Genomic DNA, 22,989 nt, shown 5'->3' on the forward strand with positions numbered 1-22,989 from the left:
TAGATTTTTGGAATATTCTCCAACAGTCAGAAGATCTGGTCCCCATCAATGCACGTTTCTACAGGAAGCTTCACAGAGCCTGCTCCCATCAGATGAAGTGTGTTTACTGTGAAATCTGCTCACTGCTAACTGGGACTACACTGATGTTAAAGTATTGGGCCTTTTTTTTTTTCTGTTGCGTGATTTCCAGACCTGAAGATGGCTGCTGTGGCTTCATCTCAGATTGTCTTACTGTAAGATACCCTCTGCAGTGCTGAAGCTAGACTTGGTGTTCTAAGACGAAATGAGAGATTGCTGGGCTCTCGGGTTTGCAGCATTGTTTATTTTTATTTATTTGTTTATTTATTTATTTTTTTGAGACAGAGTCTGGCTCTGTCGCCCAGGCTGGAGTATAGTGGCATGATCGTGGCTTACTGCAACCTCTGCCTCCTAGGTTCAAGTGATTCTCGTGCCTCAGCCTCCCGAGTAGCTGGGACTACAGGCATGCACCACCACACCCGGCTAATTTTTTTTGTATTTTTAGTAGAGACGAGGTTTTACCATGTTGGCCAGGCTGTTCTGGAACTCCTGGCCTCAAGTGATCTGCCCGCCTTAGCCTCCCAATGTGCTGGGATTACGGGTGTGAGCCAGTGCGCCCCGCTTTTATGCAGTTTTTTTTTAATTGAAATTTTTTCTTGAGATAATTATAGATTTGCATGCAGTTGTAACAAATAATACAGAGAGATCTTCCTCAGTTTCCCCCAGTGGTAACATCTTGCAAAACTCTAGTACACCTTCACAAGCAGGATGTTGACAGTGATACATAGGATTTACGTTTGAGCAAAAGCAAATTGCAGGTTACTGGCAACCTCTCAGTTTAGGACACTGGCTGTAGTTGAACCATTGTCAGGGGAAGTTTTTAAGAGATCTGTCCTCTCTCCCGATATGGCCTCTTCTTGGGATGAAGGTCTCATCTGCCTTGTGAGAGACACACGTACTGCCTTTGGGACATAAGTGCTGGTTGTGGTGGACACCTGAACTGAAAATGAGACTCTGTAGTGTGGAGGGAATTGCCAGCCCACATGTGTCAGCTTTCTGCTTCCAGTTACTACCTTTCTGTCAGTGTGAAGTTGAAGTTGGTTGTAATCTGATGACTATCGTTCAGGTTTGGGAAGAGCACAGGCTGAATTCCTTCTGTGAGTTGTTTGACAATAGTCCTGGTACGATTTACCTTCCTTCCCTATGAGCGAGAACAGTCTCCTATTGTTTCCTGCCCAACTCGGATGTGGTTTGATCATACTTGTTTTAAGTTTCTTGGTCTTTTTTAACCTACTTTCTCCTTCCCGTAATTTGTAGATAAGTTACTGGTATTGCCTCATTTTTACCAGCAGACCTTTCACAAAACCAAACCAAAATTGAAGAGAGAGAAGCAGAGGGGAGATCACAGTTATTTGAAAGGACTGTAATTTAGGGTTAAATGGAAAACAATCAGCATGGTTAGATGAATGTCTAATTGAAATTCGTCTGTGCATTAAAATCATATGGTTCCTGCTAAGGGCTAATTCTTGCTATAATTCGAATGCAGAGCAGATAGTGTTTCTTGTGTGGGGAAACTGAGTAGGAGAACACTAATTCTGAAACTGCTAGCATCTCGTTGTTTTTACAGAATGAACATATAGATTAGAATTTGGGATATGCATCATTACTTGTAGGTACTTTTTTTAAATGACTTTTTTTTCCTCTTGGGTTTCTGTGGAATAGTTTCCTGCATTTTTGCATTCATTCATTTATTCATCTGTTCATCCATTCCTTCAGCAGCCATCTGTTGTGTACTTGTGCTGAGAGATGAGGGATGTGGCATTGCACTGGAACGACCTGACCCCTGCCCTTCCTGGGCTTCCCTCGTCCCACGAGGACAGGGACCATGTCTTGGAGATGCCTGTGCCATCCTGGGGCTTGCCAGAGATGCCCAGGAGGTGTTCGGTGTAGGAATGAATGACTCAGTGGGTGCAGTGGTAGCAGAGTCACAAGGGCTCTCGTGACATTCTCATAATGACTTTCAGAGCAGAAATCACTTCCTAGCCTGCCCCTTGAATGCTGCCTTCTCTTTGCCTCAGTGGCTGGGTTTGGAGTGGGCTGCTTTTGGTGCTGTTCCATGTTCCACCTCCAGAGGCAGCCTTGTGGAGTGGGTGCTATAACCAGTTTCACTGGGCTCCTCAAGTCCTGGCCCCTGATTTTACTAGGTGTTCCCGGGCCTCAATTTCTTACCTCGCCAGTGAGAATAGCAAACGTGGGTTTATGATGAGAATTAAATGCTGTGTAAAGTGCTTACTCCAAAGCCTTTTTATGTACACAGCAAGTGCATAAATATTAGATGTTGTCATTATAGTGACCTTAGTTCCTGAGGCTGCACAGTGACCTTCCACCTCCTACCTGGGACCTCCTTCCCTGGGCTTACGAGCTGTCTCTGGACTGATGAATGTGGAAACACACACCATGCGCCCCTCAGGGAGGTGGCTTTTGAGCAGATACCAAGGCACAGAGGGAGAAGTATTAGTAATAACAGTGATGATGAAACAGCACCAATGTTATAGCCGTTGCCATTGAGTGATGGTAGGTGAAGCCCTCTGTGTGTATACTGTGCTCTCCATTCAGCCAGACCCAGATTTAATTTCTGGAAAGTGCAAATACTGTTGTTTTTTTTTTTTTGAGACAGAGTCTGGCTCTGTCGCCCAGGCTGGAGAGCAGTGGTATGGTCCCAGCTCACTGCAGCCTCAGCCTCCCCAGGTCAAATGATCCTCCCACCTCAGCTTCCTGAGTAGCTGGGATTACAGGCACATGCTACCATGCCCAGATAACTTTTGCTTTTTTTTTTCTTTTTTTTTTCTGTGGAGACAGTTTCGCCATGTTACCCAGGCTGGTCTCGAACTCCTGGGCTCAAGCAGTTCGCCCACCTCGGCCTCACAAAGTGCTGGGATTACAGGCGTGAGCCATCACAGCCAGCTGGAAAGTATAAATACTTAACTGCTAATGTAGGTTCATATGGTTGGCTGGTTGTGAAGTCAGGGTCTAAGGATTCTGGGGCAGAATAGGCTTGCTTACTCCCAAATAAGGACATTGACAGTCTGTCTGTAGTTAGCAGTTTAGCAGTTAGGATGGTTTCCAGATGATTCTCTGGATACCTCTCACTTCTCCTGCTTCAGGCTCCCTAGTAGCTGGGACTACAGGCGCCTGCCACCATGCCCGTCTAATTTTTTGTATTTTTTAGTAGAGACGGGGTTTCACCGTGTTAGCCGGCATGGTCTTGATCACCTGACCTCGTGATCCGCCCGCCTTGGCCTCCCAAAGTGCTGGGTGAGCCACTGCACCCACCCTGCAGGGCTTTCTTTACAACTCAAACTTGTATCTGATGTTAGCCTCCTACGTGCTGAATGCATTGGGCTGGATAGCACGTCTTCCGGCCAGGATTAGAATTCCTGAGTCTTTTAGTGACCCTGACTGTACTCATGATCCCCCAGATAATCAGTGCTGGTTCCAAGGCATATACATTCTTCTTCCTGAAAATGCTGATAGGCTTCTGGGAGAAGGTTGATTGTGAATATCAAAGGGTAAAAATAGACTTCTATAAATTAAGGGCCTTAATTGACCCATCGCAAACATTCCCACAAGGGAATTAGAGCTTGGTGTATATTCTCCCTTTTGGCTTTGCCATTGAGGTCTATCCCCTAATCCCTCAATGCAGTTACAGCTCCCAGGTGCCATTCTTGCCCACCAAAGTATTGAATGTGGCAGCTCTGGTTCACATTTAAAAGGATTTGATAGAATCAAAATCCAGAGTGCAACATGAAGTCCAGTACTAAGGAGCGTATTGTTGTCTGAGAAACAGTTGCCTCTCCGTGTTTCCTGGGGCAGAAGGTGGGCTGGACAACTGGGGAGGGTCTCAGAGTGTCCCTTAGTACTTGCAAAGGGAGCAGACTTCAGTCAGGGCTGCAAGTGACTGTGACCAAAGACCAGGAGTTTTGACCTTGGGCCAGCTAGCCAGAGAAGGGGCAGGGGCCTTCATTGCTACATCCTGTAGAAGCCAACTGGTAACAATGGAGTGGGCATAGTGGGCAGGGATGGGGGCAGAAGGCAGATGGGGAAGCAGCCTTGTGACTCAGACCCTAGCTGGCTTTTCTGTATCTGTCCTGCAGTGTGACACAGAATGGGCTGGAGGCAGCTCCATGTAGAATGGGGACCTTTTCTGGTTGTATCAGGCCATTGGTGGCTTTTTCTGGGTTTCAATTAAAATCAGAAAATTGAGGGTGAGGACAGACAAATGAGGTATGCCTCTGTCCCCTGTGGCATTGTTAGTTTTCATGACTGAGCTAGCGTCTTTGGACATTTGAGATTTTTAACCTGACTTTGAGTTACCTGAAGCCAGGTCAGTATTGTTTATTCAGATATTCAGCAGATAAATATTGGGTATCTGCTGTGTGCCAGGCACTGTTCTAGGCCCTGGAGATATATACCCAGTGAACAAAGCAAAAACCTTGACTTCCAGGAACTTGGGTCTCATGCAGAGAGACAGAGGAGCAATAAAGCAAATAGTAGGCATCGGGGCACATTAGATGTGAGAAGCCCTGGGAAAACAGTAGTGAAGCAGAGGATGGACATGGGCAGTGCTCAGAGACTGGGGTGTTACCGTTCTCAGTAGGGTGACTGGGGTTGGCCTCGTTGGGAAGGTGAGGTGGGAACACAGACTCAAAGGAAGCAACAGAGTGAGTCATGTTGATATCTGGAGGAAGAGCATTTTGGTCATAAAGAACAGCATGAAACTGGGAGGCGGAGCTTGCAGTGAGCCGAGATCGCACCACTGCACTCCAGCCTAGGCGACAGAGCGAGACTCCGTCTCAAAAAAAAAAAAAAAAAGAACAGCCAGTTCAAAGGCCCTGCGGTGAGATGGTGCCTAGTGTGTTGGAGGACGAGCAGAGGGCAATGTGGCAAGGGGATGGGAAGTAGGAGATGAGGTTTGGAGAGAACAAGCATCCGAGGCACATGGCGCCTGTGTGCCATTGCAGGACTCAGGAGTTGCTGTGGAAGAGGACTGGAACCTCTTCGTCATTGTGTCCCCATGTTTAGCATGGTTCCTGCAGTCAACGTTGATTGTCTTGATATGAGAAGTCTCGGTATGGGAATCAAACACATATCTCTAATGAGCGGTGGACATCCAGTCTTAGGCAGCGTCAGAGTCCTTGAAACTGGTTTTGCTATGGAATGCTTTGCCTGATGGGAGGTTGGGGGCTGCACGTGAGCAAGAAGGGGGCATTTGGCTCACTTCTCAGAGTTCCCTGCCCTTTCTGGGCATTCCAGCACAGTTCACAACAGTGGGGGGGTGGTGTGAGTCATTCGTTTCATGCCTGAGGGCAGTGCAGCTCTCATCCCTGGAGGTGATTAGTGAGTGGGGGTTTCCCTAGAGAGTTCTGAGGCCAGTTGAGTAGCAGATCCTGGCTGGCCTGAAATTGATTGCCTGCTGACCACTTGCTGGGTTGCTTATAACCTGGCCCCAGGACAGCTTCCTGGTAGCCTCCAGATAAGCACGGGAACAGATTTGTGAGCTTCATGGGCAAGTAAGAAAAAATATAATACTTTACTGTTAACCACAGTCACCCTTCTGTGCAATAGGACACGAGATCTCACTCCTCCTGTCTAATTGGAACTTTGTACCTGTTGACCAACCTCTCCCCATCTTCCCCATCCGCATCCCTGCATCCCCTCCCTGCCCAGTCTCCTGTAACCACTATTCTCCTCTCTACTTCTATGAGATCAACTTTGTTTAGATTCCACAAATGAATGAGATCATGCTAAAGGAGAGGTTTTTGAATGTTCTCACCACAAAGAAATGATAAATACATGAGTTGATGGATATGCTAAGTACCCTGGTATGATCATTACATGATATACACATGTATTAAAACATCAAATTGTACCCCATAACCATGTACAATTATAATGCATCCATTAAAAAATTAAAAAAGAGAAAAAGATAAGATTAAACAGCTTTATTCACTCAAATAATATTGTGCTGGGTGACACTTGAGTTCTGGGTGGGTCATTTTCTGACATGAGCAGAATGTGCTCTATCTGTGAAGCAGAGGCTGGCTGCCATACTTCCCTTGTGCAATGCCTGCCGTGAGTAATTGTTGAGCGCCTACAAGTTGCAGGCGGGTGCCATAAATGAACAAGACATCTGTCCCTTTCCTGATGGTCTGTTTGTGGGGGATAGACAGTAAGCCAGCTCATCCTCACAGATTTAAGATTTGGGTGTGGGAAGGAAATAGAAGCAGCTTTGGGAGGTGTGGTGAGGGAAGCCCCCCTAAGGAGGGAGCCTAATATTGAGAACTGAGGTCAGGGAGCTAGGCCTGCTGAGAGTTGAGGGGTGGGACGGGGGGACATGGCCAAAACATGAAAAACGGTGAGTCAGAGACCTCTGTGGGAATGAGTTAGATGTATATGGGATCAGGAGAGAGACCAGTATTCAAGAAACATCCTGGGTTGGCAGAAGAGAGGGACAGTTTTCATTTTATAGGAGATGAACCTGGCTAGGCTTGGTGGTTCATGCCTGTAATCCCAGCACTTTGGGAGGCTGGAGTGGGCAGATCGCTTGAGGCCAACCTAGACAACATGGTAAGACCCCGTCTCTACAAAAAATACAAAAATTAACCAGGTGTGGTGGTGCGTACCTGTGGTCCCAACTACTCAGGAGGCTGAGGTGGGAGGATCTCTTGAGCCTGGGAGGCAGAGGTTGCAGTGAGCCATGATCACACCACTGCACTCCAGCCTGGGCAACAGAGTGAGACTCTGTCTAAAAAAGAAAAGAAGGCAAGCCTACTTGTTTGTCTCATTGAACATCTCATTTCATGCTCATAATGAAAGAGAGCGAGGTGGTGTTATTGTCACATGCTCCCCATGAGGAAGCCAAGGTTCCCAGAGGTTAAGTGATTAGGATTGCAGGTGACCAGCCCCAAATCTCACTGTTTGTATTCCATGTCTTTTTATCACCACTTGCAATTATGTTTTCCAGTTTAGCATGAGATGTCGGGGTAGTGTGGCATTTTGGGCTGTTTCGAGTAACAGAATAAGCAATATTTTACAGTTCATCTTTTTCAAAATATAGTAAAATACTCTTTCCAAAGAAATACCAAATAAGTGCTTGGTATGTCATTGTTTAGTAAGGGAGTGTGAGATGCCTAATTTTGTGTGATTGAAGAGGCCTGTTCAATGCTCGTGAGGATCTTGCAATTAATTCATCCCACTAGCATTCCCTCTTGATTGAATGCCAGAGACAGTGCCAGACATACTGCTTGGCATTGAAAGCGACAGAGAAGATGACCTGGGATGGAGAAGGCAAGGGAGAGGAGGCTGGCCTCCTACAGACTTAGTGACATGCCAGAGGTCACTTTCCAAGAAGAAATTGCAGCACCGTCTTGATGTTACCTGCTCCTCATCTCAGCATCAAGTGCTGAGCACGCGGCTGCGAGAGGCCTGTGAGTGCTGTGAGTGTGTTCCAATTCCTGAGAGATGCCTTGCTTTATGCTTCTGCAGCTGCAACACCCCTGATAACTGGTAATTCATGGAGAAGAATGCCATGTTCTCCTTGTTAATGGAAGTGGCCTGCTACCTCCGCATGTTCCCCACTCCATAGCTTTCATCTTCCCCTTTCCATTCGGTAGTGCTGTCAAATCGCCTCACTGATGTTGCAGCTGTGCATTCTTCATGCGCGTTTGGGCTTTGGTTCTGCAGCTCCACGCGGCTCCTGGATTGGCGAGTAAGGCATGTGTCTATACATCACCCCGGGGTACATCACCCAACTGGTGCTTGCTTGCCAATCACCTCCTTCTGAATGAGAACAGGTTCACTCTGCTGCACTGTCACACGGCTTCCTTTTTCAGCCAATGGCCAAGCCATGTGCTACAGTGCTGTTGGTGACAGTGGGTGTGATCCCCTGTGACTTTTTGTCTGTGTATTTGAGATAAAAATGTGGAAAGATGCACGTGTCTGTGGTTCCAGCTACGTGGGAGGCTGAGGCTGGAGAATCACTTAAACCCAGGAGGCGGAGGTTGCAGTGAGCTGAGATCGCATCACTGCACTCCAGCCTGGGTGACTAAGTAAGGCCCTGTCTCAAAAAAAAAAAAAAAATGTGAAAAGAGTCACATTATAGACAACCATGTAATTGTCAGGTCAGAGGGCCACCTGTCAAGTGATATATAAACTGCCACTGCCGTTTTGTTGCGAAGAACCACCTGTTTCTCTGATTAGTGTGACATCAGCATGGCATAGTCTTAACGTCAGTGCTTCCGGGAGGCTGGCCCAGCATTGGGAGGTGCAGCAAATGTATATGGAAGGGAATGATGTTTCAGCCATGTGGCAGGAAGGTTGTGCACCTAGGCACTGGAGCTAGATTCTTCCTGGGTTCAAATCCTGCCTCTGCCTCTCACTAGTGGGTGATCTTGGGCAAGGTCCTCACCTGTGTAGTTCCTTGCCTCATTTGGTTATTTGTAGGATAAAGCAAGACAATGTGTATAAAGTGCTCAGAGCCATGCTGGACACATTTTAAGTGCTCACTGAGTATTCGGGATGGCTGTTATTACCTGGAAAGAGTAACAAGAGTGTGCCATCTCTTGGCACCTCTCAGAAGCACTGTTGGGGAGATGCTAATATGATGCCCATTGATGGCTGTGGAAACTGAGACCCATAGAAGAGAAGGTAGGAAGCAGTGGAGCCAGGACTCAAACTGCGGTGGGTGGGACCCTGGGGCTCTGAATCCCGTCCTGATTTTGTACCTTGCTCCGTACCTTGCCAGTCCTGGCCGCTGAGGCTGGAGATGAGGAAGGTTAGCCAGGGGCCCAGGAGCATGTCGGGGAGGCTGAGTCTAGCCCACTAACAAACCAGAAGGCCAGCGAGCAGTAAGTTGCTAGGAGCTTGGGAGTCCAGTTTATGATTGTTCCTTAAAAGCCCCTCCCCTGCCCTGTCTTCCATCGTCATGATCTATTTGCCGGGGGGTTGAAGGGCAATGAAAATTTCTCTGGTGCCCCCTTGCACCAGGCATTTTGCCTGTTGGATCCCACACTACCCCCATGGTGGCGTGTGATATGGAACTACTCTTGTCTCTGTTTTACAGATGAGGAACTGAGGCTCCTGTGGTCAGGGTCGCTTGGCTAGTAGAAAGTGGGTCTGAGACTTGGAGCCAGGTCTGCCTGGGCATGTTTTTTGTTAGTCAACATGGCCTGCCTCCTTTCTTAAGGGGAAAACCTTTCTCCTCCTTCTCAAATTGTTTAGCAGAGCTGTTTGAGGAAGCATCCTCAGAGGGTGAGTGGGCTCGGCCTGGGAGAGCCTGGAAGGGTCTTCTTAGCCTGATTACCATGACAGCTCCAACAGATCCAAACAGAATCCCAGGCACCGGGATCTCTCCTTCCCTTACCTGATGCCTCTGGCCACCGGTCTCTCTTTCTTTCCTTCGTGCTCAACCAAGATTCTTCCCTGGGCAGGCTACTTGGTGCCCTTACATCCCCTTTCCTGGTCACTCGCCAACCACTGCTTTCTCCCCTTCCTGCTGCACCACTGAATAGATGCTGAGAAACCCACTCAACACATTGCATCTGTAGGGCACTGAGTCAAGGCATCCGATATCTCTTCTGAGGCAGTGAGCGTGAAGAACCCCTTTATGAGCAGCATGGGCCAGCGCCTGGCTGAGAGGCTACTGGCTGGCCCGGGACCACTGCCCTGACTTCCTGCAAAGTCCAGTGGCTGTGTGTCTGCCCCTGCCTGGGGAGCTGACCGAGCACCTTGGGTCCAAAGGTGCCACTACTGTCACCAAGCACCAGGCCCAGGTGACCTAGGCCTTAGCAGAAATAAAAGGCGAGTGACTTCTGGGCACACCTAGCGAGCTGGCTCCTCCTGGGCTCTGAGCTGGCTTTCCTACTATTGTCTTCTTCCTGAACATGCTGCTGAACTCCTGTTGACATCCAAGACTCATATCACTCATTTCCTTCTCTATCAAGCCCTCCTAAGCTCCCCTATGCCTCCCAGCCCTGGCACATTTTCCCTCCCTTCCTCTGCGGCCCCCATCACTCTTGTGTGAACCTCTTCTCTTCTAGCATCTGTACAGGCCGTGTGGCAATAAATGCAGGATTCACTGGAATTCACCAGGATTCACCTGTCTGGGGTGAACTGTGGGCTCTGAGAGGTGTAGCCTATGGCTTCATGATCTTACCTGAGCTCCCCTCGTATCATTAGTGGTCAGTGAATCCAGCTGTCCTGCCTGTTCACTTTCTCCTACCTTGTATTTAGGGCATTACAGCAATTCGACTTCATTGAAAATCCTCTTGGTAAACTTGTTGGTGTTTTTTGTTTGTTTGTTTTTGAGACAGGGTCTTGCTGTGTCACCCAGGCTGGAGTGCAATAGCATGACCACAGCTCACTGCAGCCTCAACCTCTTGGGCTCAAGTGATCTTCCTGCCTGAGCCTCCCGAGTAGCTGGGACTACAGGCATGCACCACCATACCCAGCTAATTTTTGTATTTTTTGTAGAGACAAGGTCTCACCATGCTTCCTGGGCTCATCTTGAACTTCTGGGCTCAAGTGATCCTCCTGCCTTAGCCTCTCTAAATCTTGGGGTTACAGGCGTGAGCCACTGCACTCAGCCTGGGAAACTTTTTAAATTGAGGAATCACATAAATACAATAAAATACATAGAAGTTTAGTAATCTTAGATGTACTGCTTGATGATTTTGTACACATGATTATATTCATGTATAATTCGAGTCAAGATGGAAAGCATTTCTGGTTTTCCCATAAAGCCCCTCCTCAGTTTGTAACCTATACCTCCACCCCACCCAAGAGAATCATCATCTTAACTTCTAAACTTGCCTTTTCAAAGTTTTTTTAAAATTGTGTAAAATAAGCATAAAATTCACTCTCTTAACTATTCTTAAGTGTTCAGTGGCATTAATGCATTCTGTAAAGATATTCTTTACACTTAAATAGTGTTGGTAGTATTTTCTTGTGCTGGTAATAAAATTTTCTAGTGCTGGTAATAAAACAACTGAATGATGTAGAAGTAGGTAGAGCAGAAAGTGAAAGTTCCTCCAACCTCAGTATCTTCCTCAGAGGGAACCACTGTTCTTAGTTTGTATATCCTTCCAGACCTTTCTCTGTGTATTTTCATGTAATTATCAACCCAGGAATACATGATATACATGTATGTTTCAGCTCTATAGTTTTATTTTAACCATAAACTGAATCATTAATTGTTGATTGCAAGTTGCTTTTTCGTGTGCAGCCTGTGTCCAAGTCTTTGTAAGCTGCTGTACCCACACCTGGTGGAACATGTTCTATTTGACATCTGTCTTCTCAGCCATGGGTCTCCTCTCTTTCCCTCAGGCACCCAGTCTTTGGTTGTTTCCATCCTCCCTCCCATACCTGTTGCTGCCCTTTGCAGAGTTTCTGCACTCAGATTCCTCCATTCCCTGAAAGACTGACCCCTGGGGACTCACCTTTCCCAAAGTATTTGACGTTTGAAAAAGCAAGGACCAAAGCCTTACGTGAAGGGGTTCAAGGCTGATGGAAGACATCATTAACCAGTAGGCAGGTGCAGGCACTTAGGGAGTAGTTAGGCCCCAGGGCACCTCTAAAATGTCATTGCTGACTGTCAGCTGGCCCTGACCCCCTGAAGCCAGCCCAAATATCCAGCTGCAGAGCTCAAGGCTCCCTTGTATTTCACTGCAGTCGGCAAGGAGACTCCTTCCCTTCATGCTCCTCCTGCAGCCCAGCTTCAGCACGTGGTGAAACCTAAACCTGTGCCATTTGGGAAACGTAGACCTTCTTTGCAGAATCCTTTTCCCTGGGGCATGTGTTGTGTACTTTCTTTTTGAGAAAATCAACCCAAACGCCTTCTGATTTCTTACTCTGAAGTGGGCTTTTCCACTTCTGGTTAGTTTGGGTGAGCTTGCTCTTTCATTGTGCTATGTTTAGCTCCTGAGAATGTTTGGCTTTTTTTCCCCTTCTTTCCCTCCCTTCTCCTCCTTCTCCTTTTTTCGTCATTCTGTCTTGCCCTTTGGGTACAGCCTGGTACAAACATTCATTCCTACAGCCATGAGCTTACTCAGCAGCAGCCTGTCCGCCTCTGGTCCAGGTACTGTGGGGTAGAGCTGAGAGCACAGTGGTGAGAGACGTGACAGGGACCCTTCTCCTGGGGGCTTCAGATTGGAGCATCCTTGGAGGCTGGCAACCAGAAGGAGGGTGACAGGAGCAGCAGAAATTGTCACAAATCTCTGCCCACACTTCCCAGCCAAATTCTACCAGCCTCTGCATGCTACCTGTGATGTTTTGGTGTTAGCTTTAAGAAAAAGAAAAACAGGCCGGGCGCGGTGGCTCAAGCCTGTAATCCCAGCACTTTGGGAGGCCGAGGCGGGCGGATCACGAGGTCAGGAGATCGAGACCATCCTGGCTAACACGGTGAAACCCCGTATCTACTAAAAACACAAAAAATTAGCCAGGCGTGGTGGTGTGCGCCTGTAGTCCCAGCTACTTGGAGGCTGAGGCAGGAGAATGGCGTGAACTTGGAAGGCGGAGCTTGCAGTGAGCCTAGATCGCGCCACTGCACTCCAACCTGTGTAACACAGCGAGACTCCGTCTCAAAAAAAAAAAAGAAAAAAAAAACAAAACAGGTTTTTAAAATATAGAATAAAAGGAAGCAAAAATAGTCTATGTCCAAATGACCCCTGCTGAATTTTTATTATATATATATATTTATATTTATATGTTTAGAGGCAGGGTCTCACTGTGTAGACCTGGCTGGTCTTGAACTACTGGGCTCAAGCGATGCTCCCATCTCAGCCTCCCACTGCTGGGATTATAGACATGAGCTCTACACCCAGCTGAGTGTTTAAAGTAAAGTTAATATATGTACATGATTAGAAATCTCAAACCAAAAGGTATTAAAAAAAAAAAAAAGTGTGCTTGTGTGGGTGTATACACAGTGCCACTCATTTTTTTATTCCCCCAAGATGCCAATGCATTCTTAGGCATCTTTCCAGGAAAAGTTGTGTTTATACCATCATGTGTAGCCTTTGAAAAGCTTTACCTGAAAGGGACCCTACCGCGTACTCTGTTCCTGCCTTTTCGTCCTGGTGCTGAGTCTCCATCAGTTTACCTAGGAATAAAAAGGCCCCAGTCTTCCTAGATTCCCACCCTTTGGACAAACAGATCGTAATTACCTAACAACTCCCCTATCGATGGACATTTAGGTTATTTCCAGTTGTTGACTGGAAGGTCGTGTTATAAAGGTTTGAAATTTCCCCAGTAAGCATGCCCTCCCACACCAGACACCTGATCACTGAGAAAAGCAGATCCCTTTGGAAAGTTTTAAAATTCATTCTTGCAGCTGATTTTTTTTTCTTTCTTTCTTTTTTTTAGATGTAGGCAGGGAAAATAAGGTAACGTTTTGTGTTGAATGTTCACCGTTTCGGCACTCTCTGAAGGAACTTTATTATTTATTTATTTATTTATTTTGAGACGGGGTCTTACTCTGTTGTGCCCAGGCTGGAGTGCAGTGGTTTGATCTTGGTTTACTTCAACCTCCGCCTCCCAGGTTCAATCAATTCTCCTGCCCCAGCCTCCTGAGTAGCTGAGACTACAAGTGCCCATCACCACACCTGGCTAATTTTTTGTATTTTTAGTAGAGACGGGGTTTCACTATATTGGCCAGGCTGGTCTTGAACTCCTGACCTGAGGTGATCCGCCTGCCTGGGCCTGCCAAAGTGCTGGGATTACAGGCGTGAGCTACCATGCCCGGCCTCTGAAGGAACTTTATATGCATGGGTTCCTTTTGTTCTAGGGGGTCGGAATTACGCTCCCCATGTTTTAGAACAGGAACCTGAGGCCTGGGACGGGCCAGCTGGGTTGGGGTTCAGACCACTCTGGCCAGCCCCAGGCGCTGAGCACTGTGTTTCACTTCGTCAGTTCTGCCAACTTGTTCTGTGTATCTGAGTCCACACAGAGCTTAGGGAGGGGTTTCTACATCTGTACGTGTGAATTTCTGCTCATAATTTCAAACTAGGGGACGTTTTGCCCTGCGCTTGGTCTCTATTTTCTGTTTCTCAAAGCTTTGATTGCTGTGTGGCCGGCTCTGAAATTCTGAAATTCACTAGGAGTCGGCAGTGATGGGAGGAAGCTAACTTCCTGCGTTAGATGCTTCAGGAGAAGATGAGAGGGCGACTAGGCTGCATTCGATCACCCAGCCTCCTAAGTGGGCTCTGATGGATGCTGTCTGTCAAGCAGTGCATTCTCAGAACGCTCCCTTCTGGGGGCCCTTGGTTATTGGCGTCTGTAATATGCTATCTGGGTTTCCTGGACAGTAGAATCATGTAGCAATTTATCTGTCATTTTTTTTGTGGTTGAATAATCCACAGTGGGCAAATAAAAATTAATGTTTGTATTTGGATGCTAATTCAGCTTTCAATTAGGTTTTGTTTTGAGCATTATTGAAATTAATCTGTGTTCCTTGAGCCCATTTCCATTTATTGGCAAGGTACGCTGGCCCCTATATAATTGGTGGTCGTTTGGGGTAAATTCAGATGGATAATCTATATCAAGATAATGGAAAAGTTTATTTTAAAACTTTCTTTAAATGACAAAATAATATCTGAACATTATTCAGACTGTGGTAAGAGAAAAACACTTCAATCAAAATCCTGCCCTAAATAAATCAATTTTCTTCTGTCTTTTGCCCCTTTCTCGTCTGTTTGCACGTCTATATTCTTTTTTTTTTTTTTTTCTTTTTTGAGACAATGTCTCACTCTGTCGCCTGGGCTAGAGTGCAGTGGCGCCATCTTACTCACTGCAACCTCTGCCTCCTGGGCTCGAGCAATCCTCCTACCTCAGCCTCTCAAGTAGCTGGGACTACATGGGCATGCCACCATGCCCAGCTAATTTTTCTATTTTTTGTAGAGATGGGGTTTTGCCATGTTGCCCAGGCTGGTCTTGAAATCCTCCCAGCTTGGTCTCCCAAATTGCTGGAATTACAGGTGTGAGCCACCATGCCTGGCCTTCCTCTTTAAAGAGCAGTAAATGTGAAATTAAGTTTGAGCTCCTGGTGAAACACTGTTCTTTTAGGAAGAGTGTGAACTTTCGAATTGGTAAGCCCCAAGAAGCCCCACTTCAAATTCTGACTCCAACTCAGTAGCTGTGTGACATTGGGCAAGTTATTTAACCTTTCTGCGCCTCCATTTTCTCAACGATAAAAATGGAACTGATAATTCCTGTATATGATGGTTGTTAAAAAGACTGAGATAGAGCAATGTGAAGCATGAACCACAGTTGACACTGGCCTCATTCTGTCACCCAAGCTGGATTGTAGTGGCACGATCTTGCTCACTGAAGCCTTGACCTCCCGGCCTCAAGCAGTCCTCCCGCCTCAGCCCCGCAAAGTGCTGGGATTAGAGATGTGAGCCACCACGCCCAGCCATCTCTGACTTTTTTAAGGAAGAACTTCGTCCTTTGGGGCGAGCTGATCTTTGACTTATTGCTGATACTTACTAGGCTCCTTTTCTAATGAGAGCCAGAATTTGATAACACCCACTACACCTGGCTTTTTCTTTCTGGTTATTTATGTTTAATGTAATAGCAAGGCACACTCGTGTTTCATTTCCTGTAGTGATAGTTTTGTTTAAAATGAACTTATTTGGGTTAAAATTAATAATAATATCACTGGGCTGTAGCTGAGACACTGCTTGTGTGGCTGGCTGGTACATGGTTTTGAATCCCGGCTCTGCTGCCTCCCGGCTTTGTGACCTTGGTCAGATCCTTCTCTGTCTCTGTGCTTCAGTTTCTTCACCTGTAAAATGAGGATGACACAGTAATATCTCATGGAGTTGCTGTAAAGTTCAAGTGAGATCATAGAGTCAGAGCCTGAGAACAGCGTCTGGCACATAAGAAAGTACCACAGAAGTGTTCATCAGAAGTTTCCCTTACACAAACAGCTGACATTTGGGGAGTGTAGAGCTGCTGCTGGTAAAGTGCACCATTTCTGACTTAGGGCAGTAGACAGTAAATGGTAGCTGGCACTGTTTTGATTGTTTGATGATGATGTTAATAATGGGCAAAATAATAGATCTGGAGGTGGCATTTGTTTTGGAGATTAATTTCTCTGTGTTAAAAGATGTTTTTATTATCTGTATTCATGGAGTAAAAGGGCAGTGTTGCCACATTGATGTATTGCATTGTGGTGAAGTCAGGACCTTCAGTGCATCCATCACTGGAGTAATGCGCACTGGACCCACCAAACACCCTCCCACCATCCACCCCCTCCAACTCCTCCACCTTTCTCAGTCTCGTTGTCCATCATCCCACACCCTGCTGCCATGTGAACATGTTATTTAGCTCCTGCTTATGAGAATATGCAATAAGTGTCTGAGTTATTTCACTTAAGATAATTGTCCCCGTGTTGCTGCAAAAGACATGATTTCCTTCTTTTTTAGGGCTGAATACTATGCCAGTGTGTATATACACATCATTTTCTTTATCCAGTCCTCTGTTGGTGGACACTTAGGCTGATTCCATGTCTTTGCTATTGTGGATAGTCCCGCAGTAAACATGCGAGTGCAGCTATCTTATGATATAATGGTTTCTTTTGGAGATGAGTTTCTTAGGACAGAAACTTTTGGGCAACTTGATAGCATCTGGCAGGATTTCAGTGTTCGAATTCACCTATTGCCTTCGTTGGACTTTCCTAGGCCAAGCCCAGCATTCGGTGCTTCATTAAACCCACCGAGACACTTGAACGGTCCCTTGAGATGAACAAGCACAAGGGCAAGAGGCGGGTGCAAAAGAGACCCAACTACAAAAACGTTGGGGAAGAAGAAGATGAGGAGAAAGGGCCCGCCGAGGATGCCCAAGAAGACGCCGAGAAGGCTAAAGGTACAGAGGGTGGTTCAAAAGGCATCAAGACGAGTGGGGAGAGTGAAGGTGAGTGTCCCTGTGAACGCCGCCCTGCGCCTGCGCCTGCGCCGCCAGCCAGCCCGCCAGCGAGGCTGCCACCTGTGCCCTCTCCGCCTTGACTTCTGCTACCCCCAGTATCCAGCCAGTGATTCGGTTCCTTCCTCACACTGGCGTACCTCATTGTATACAGCCCTGCCACTCGGAGGCTGCTGTAGGTGTGTGTCACATGCAGATCTAGGGCAAGTCCCACCCTCATGGGATGGATGATCTGGAGCCAGGTTTCCCCACCTTAAAGGAGGGTAACAAATAGTACCTACTTTGTAGTGCTCATACAAGAATTAAATGAGTGAATATGTGCAATGTGCTCCAAACAGTGCCTGGTCCATGTTAAATGCTGCGAAGGATTCGACGCTGCAGAAGTATTCGTCATTATTATGACAGTAGAAGCAGCATGGAATTATTATTATCTTTATCCTTGTTGCTGAATTATTCCCAATAACCAGGGGTTATGATTTGCATCCTGTGCACTGTAGGAAGAAAGAGGATTTGTGTTTAATGAAATGATATGCTTGTAGGCCAAGTGCAGTGGCTCACACCTTAATCCCAACACTTTGGGAATCCGAGGTGGGAGGATCACTTGAGCCCAGGAACTTGAGACCAGCCTCGCCAATGTGACGAGACCCTGTCTTTACCAACAACAAAAAAAAAAGTAGTATTTTTAAAATACTAAAAAATCAAATATAACTCCTTCAATTCTTATGTTAAGATTTTTTAAGTCCTATCTGTTTAGAGTAAGGTGCACTCGTGTGTAGTATGTATGTAAGCAAAATCATTCATTCCTCCTTTTGCCCTCATTGGGAATTCTGGTTTTCACCTCCCTCTTGTTGAGATGCTAAAACCTTCTTGAACTGGAGGTCATTTACTCTGGGACTAAGCAAACTGGAACTGCCCTATTGCTTGTGTCATGGGTCGGACTCACAGCCACACAGCTGGGGTCTCTGCCTGTGGTCCTGGGCACTGGGTGTGGGGGCAACGGGAAGTGACGGGGAGCTTGATACTTGGTAGAAGTGGAGCTGGGGCTCTTCTCAGGAAGGTCTGGCCACGCCTTCTGGAATGAACTTGGCATCTCCTCAGCAGCCTCGCTGCAGTCTCTGTGGGTGTGGGGAACACTTCCTGTGAGCCCTCCTTCTGGGCCTTGGGCTCAGAGTGGCTGCTCTGAAGCCATCTGTCCACAGCCCTGTCAGCAAGGACTGCATGAGCTTCCCAGTCCAGGGCATCTGCAGCTATAGCACAGAGCCACTCGTTCAGTGACTGGGAGCTCATTTGCTTTTGGGAGTTGCCTGAGATTCTGCAGCCAAAGCATGCCCCCGCCACCACCTTGCTTGCCCCATCATGACTTTCTTGGCAGTTGTCAGTGAATACCATGATCACATTTCGACAAGTGTAACCAAAATGCTCTCGGATGCCACCCAGACCTCTTTTTAAGGTTGAGCTCTCCAACCTCCTCTTATTTCTGTTTAAAGTGTGCAGTAGGCATTTTGGTTTAGGAATTCATTTTTGGCCTGGGAAGCCTTTACCAGTAAATATCACTATGGTGGGAAGGGGAGGGCCAAACACAAGGTAAGCCATGCTAATTTGTTTATTGGGGTCATTCTGATTATTTTGTTGTTAATGCAGAAGAAAAATGTCTGCCTAATCCCTAGGTTAGTTGTTCTGTTGCCACACTGGGGGATAAATCGTCGTCTTCACGTCATTTTGTGCATTGCGTTCTCATCAGTTTTGCTTTGGAAAGATGCTACCTCTTTCATTCCAGTCCTTTTAAGGATGCTTTCTAACCAGGCCTCAGTTGTGACTAACAGTGGTGCGAATCAGGCAGGCTTGGCCCCAAAATCACAATCAAATTAGTCAGCCAGCCAGCCCAGTACTGGCACACAGGGACTTCAGGCCAGTTCTGCAGGCTGCTGTTTCAGCTTGAACTGCTTGAATTAGGGTAGAGGCTCCTGGAAGCTGTGCCTGGCTGCCCTGGGCAGGGTACAAGGGAATGAATTTCCGCCACCTCCAAAAGTCTGTTTTCCAGGTGGTTACTCAGCCAGATCATGCTACACAGGACCCAGGAATCTCCCCAGAGGCTTTGCTTGGACAGTTGGTGCTTCAGGGCTCAGTCACACATGACTCTCAATGACCCCCTCTGCAATTTTGGTGCCTTCCTGATTTCTTCAGCACATTAGTCATTTCAAAATACGATGGATCTGTCATTTTGTCACTCAGCTCACCATAAATAAATACAACTTTCATAGACCAGTCCTACCAGGCAATAGCACTTGTATTCTGAGCTTTCTGAATTACATATTTGCTCTCTTGATTATTTGTAAATGTGAAGGTGCAATTAGTGGGTGTTCTCTCCTTAGACTGTATCTGTGTTTGGATGAAACTGCACAGCTGTTAATTCCTGTGAGTTGGAAGGGTGTCAGGCACATTTTCTCATTCACATTGCATACCAGAGAACACTGTAGATGCTGGGCGGTGCCTAGAAGATGCGAGATCTGACTCTGGTCATGTCTCAGCATCTAGGTTTATTGTGTGTCTCGGATGGCCTCTTGAAGCTCTGGACCTCGTTGTCCCTGTCTGGAAATTTCTGAATATAGGAAATATAATTCACGTGATGACTTTTTTTTTTTTTTAAGTGAAGATACATTGATACTTGCGATTGCAAGATTTAGAAATCCAACTAAGACTGGCTTAAGCAAAGAGGGTATTTATTGTTCATGTTCCCGGGAAACTTGGACAGGACTGGGCCCAGGTGCGCTCACATCCTGCCAGCTTGGCCAGCAAGTGGAGGGGGGACTTCTCCTTCCCAGTGGCTGCCACTGAAGTCCTGAGGCCAATGCTTGTGGGTACTGTGGGCCTGGCTTGGGTCCACCCGCCACCCCCAGAGATATTCTGGACCGATTGGCCAGGCCCGCATGACAAATCTACGCTACAGTGGCTCCCTCAGTAAAAAATGAGATGCATTTATCAGAAGTAAGGGGCATGGATGCTGGGCCAGCAGAAACAGCAGATTTCCCCCTAGAAAGTCACGCTGTATTTCTGGGTACTCACCTTCTCTCTCAAGGCCATCTTTTGCCGTCCTATTTTGAGATAGACATGTGGCTCTTTTCCACATTATTTTTTCTCTAGAAGCTTCTTTCATTGTCCCTAGATCTATGCACTTATCGACAGATGGACATGGTGACTCTTAAGGAAAGAGATGCTGACACTTTGCCTCTGCATACCCTGCCAATTCCATTTTAGTAGTGAAATGTTGACTTTAAAAGACAGGGGGAAAATACAGGAGTAAAAAAGGCATGTGGTCACGAGGCACAGTTTTGCCATGACCTGATTTGGATGTGGCATTAGTGTGTGTGCATGGTTTTTTTTTTTTTTATTTTTTATAAATGCAGCACGCAGAATTCACACCTCCTCCAGATTTAAGCTCAGACAAGGAAGTTGTGTGAAATGAATGTGCACCCCTGACCCATCCGCTCCCTTCCCCAGTCTACAGAGAAATTTGCTCTGCCTCAGGTCCCAAGTAATGGGTGACTCATTCTGCAACCAAGAAATCACAGGGCCCTTAAATTTGCATAAATTAAATACTAAAAGAAGAGGGATGTCATCGTCCCTGTAGGCAAAGAAGTATTCACTCTGCCCAGGAAGACAGACATCCTGGGCATGTGCTTGTTTTTAGCTTGCCCTTGAGTCCGAAAGGACAGTTATCTCTTTTGGAATTTACTTAGAGCAGTAACTTAGTAAGCATATCCGAGGGACTGAATCCTTCAAACTCCTCATCTAAAAATAGGGCTGGACTACTGTTTTTTTGCCTATGGAAAAAATAATTGCCTGGCCTGACCTTCAAAGCTTCCTCATTTGTTGAAATTCCAGCAAGGGCATGGAGTAAAGACGATAGGCCTTTGAACCTGCCAGGTTAGCTGGGTTTGAGGGAGTACCTGGGAGTTCAGAGACCCATCTTTGCCTTTTTTGTTTTTCTTTTGAAAGTCTCTACCGAAATGAGATGAAACCTGGCCTCATTTCCAGCTCCTCTTTCAAAATTAGAGCCAACACCAGGCCTGGCAGTGTCTTGGTTGGGGCAAGCCATGGACTGACTATCGGGGAGTTGAGATCTGAATCCCAGCTCTGCACCTGAACAGCTGTGTGGCTCTGGGCAAGGAATTGCCCTCTCTGCACTTCTCCACCGGTAGACGGGGCTTCCTAATGCCTGGGCCTCAGATTGGCATAAGTGAGAACATAACACTGTAGCATTCAGCATGTGACACAGGAGCTTTCTACGAACCCCGGCCAAGATGGAGGGCAGAGTGAGGCGCTCGAACAGCAATTTGAGTGTGGCTGCGTGGACTCCACTTGGGCACCAAGCACGTTTCTTTGGGACCCGTTTCTCTCTTAATATCTACAGCTAGTAAGTGAGCTTAGTGAATGTGCAGGTGTGAGTATGTGTGTGAGAGTGAGTGTGTTTGTGTATACGTGTGTGTGTAATGGTGGGAAGAGAGGGAGAAGAAGCATCAGCAAGCCCAGGCGCTGCAGTAGAGAGATGTTGTGGGGCTGTCAGCTTTTCAGATGGGCTTAACTGGGATAAGGAGGAGGATTGGAGGTGAATTAGGACAAAGCCTTTGAAGAGCAACTTCCCGAAAACCGTTCTCAAGTCAATCTCCTGCTGGGCAGAAGAAGATAATAAAAAAAACAAAGGAAGGGGTGCTGCCAGTACTTACAGCACTTAGCACACATACTCTCGGTCATTGCTAAAAAGCCAGCCAATTACATGCAGGCTGTCCCTTATATCCTAGGTAACCAGCCAGGCATCTTTCCCCTAAGCCTTCCGTTGAAGGTCTTCTTGTTTCCCTCTTGCCGTCTTTTTTTAGTCTGTCCTTGCTGTCATTGCTGGAATGTGGAACACAGAGTGCGATTGAGAAAATCCTTGAAATTGTGAAGTCAAAGATTATTGGGAGGCCATGCCTGCCATTTCCCTGAAAAGCGCTTCATTTACCAAATATTAATCAGATTCGAATGGACATCACCCTCGGCGAGTTGATAAATTATTGCTGTAATTTAAAAACTGAATGTGTCAGAGTATCGGGGATCTGGCCAGAGCTGTCATATGGAGAGGCAGAAGTGGACGTCCTTGGGTGCCAAGGGCCCTCAGGACTCTCCTGGCCCGCACCAGTGCCTCCCCACACAGGCACTACTTGGACAACAAGTGGAAAGATGTGGCCTTCCCTGCTCTCTTGTTTTTTTCTTTTTTTAAACTTATGGTAAAATACATATAACATAAAATTTACCATCTGAATCATTTCTAAGTGCACATTTCAGTAGTGTTAAGTACATTCGGCCGGGCGCAGTGGCTCACACCTGTAATCCCAGCACTTTGGGAGGCTGAGGCGGGTAGATCAACAGGTCAGGAGATCGAGACCATCCTAGCCAACATGGTGAAACCCTGTCTCTATTAAAAAAAATACAAAAAATTAGCCGGGTGTGGTGGCGGGGGCCTGTAGTCCCAGCTACTCGGGAGGCTGAGGCAGGAGAATGGCGTGAACCCGAGAGGCGGAGCTTGCAGTGAGCCGAGATCATGCACTGCAGTCCAGCCTGGGTGACAGAGCAAGACTCTGTCTCAAAAAAAAAAAAAAAGTACATTTACATTGTATAACCATCACCATCATCTGTCTCCAGAACGCTTTTCATTTTTCATCTTTGTAAAACCAAAACTGTGCCCATTTAATAACTCCCCACCCCACCCTTTGATGTTCTGTCTTTGTGGGTTTGATTGCTCTAGGTCTTTATTCAACTGGAATCATACAGTATTGTCTTTTGTGCCTGGCTTGCATCACTTAGCATAATGTCCTCAAGGTTCATTCATGTTGTAGCATGTGCTGGGATTTCCTTCTCTTTCTTTTTTTTAGGCTGAATAATAATTCCATTGTATGGCTAGACTACATTTCTTTATCCACTGCTCTGTTGATGGACGCTTGAATTGCTTCCACTTTTGGC

General features: G+C 46.7%; 1 protein-coding gene across 9 annotated transcripts in view; it reads left to right on the plus strand.

The window, feature by feature from the left end:
* Positions 1 to 22,989, plus strand: part of CLEC16A (C-type lectin domain containing 16A) — a 238,974-nt gene that overhangs the window by 41,956 nt on the left and 174,029 nt on the right. For 7 of the 9 annotated variants that reach the window (XM_017890666.1, XM_017890669.1, XM_017890670.1 and 4 more), the window contains one exon: positions 16,752 to 16,983. In XM_017890666.1, the coding sequence (XP_017746155.1) occupies positions 16,752 to 16,983 (232 nt within the window). The remainder of the gene's footprint in view (positions 1 to 16,751; positions 16,984 to 22,989) is intronic. The other 2 variants (XM_017890673.1, XM_017890668.1) reach the window with 1 other exon arrangement.

This window comes from Rhinopithecus bieti, unplaced genomic scaffold, assembly GCF_001698545.2.
Source record: "Rhinopithecus bieti isolate Rb0 unplaced genomic scaffold, ASM169854v2 scaffold_19459, whole genome shotgun sequence".
Taxonomy (NCBI): domain Eukaryota; kingdom Metazoa; phylum Chordata; class Mammalia; order Primates; family Cercopithecidae; genus Rhinopithecus; species Rhinopithecus bieti.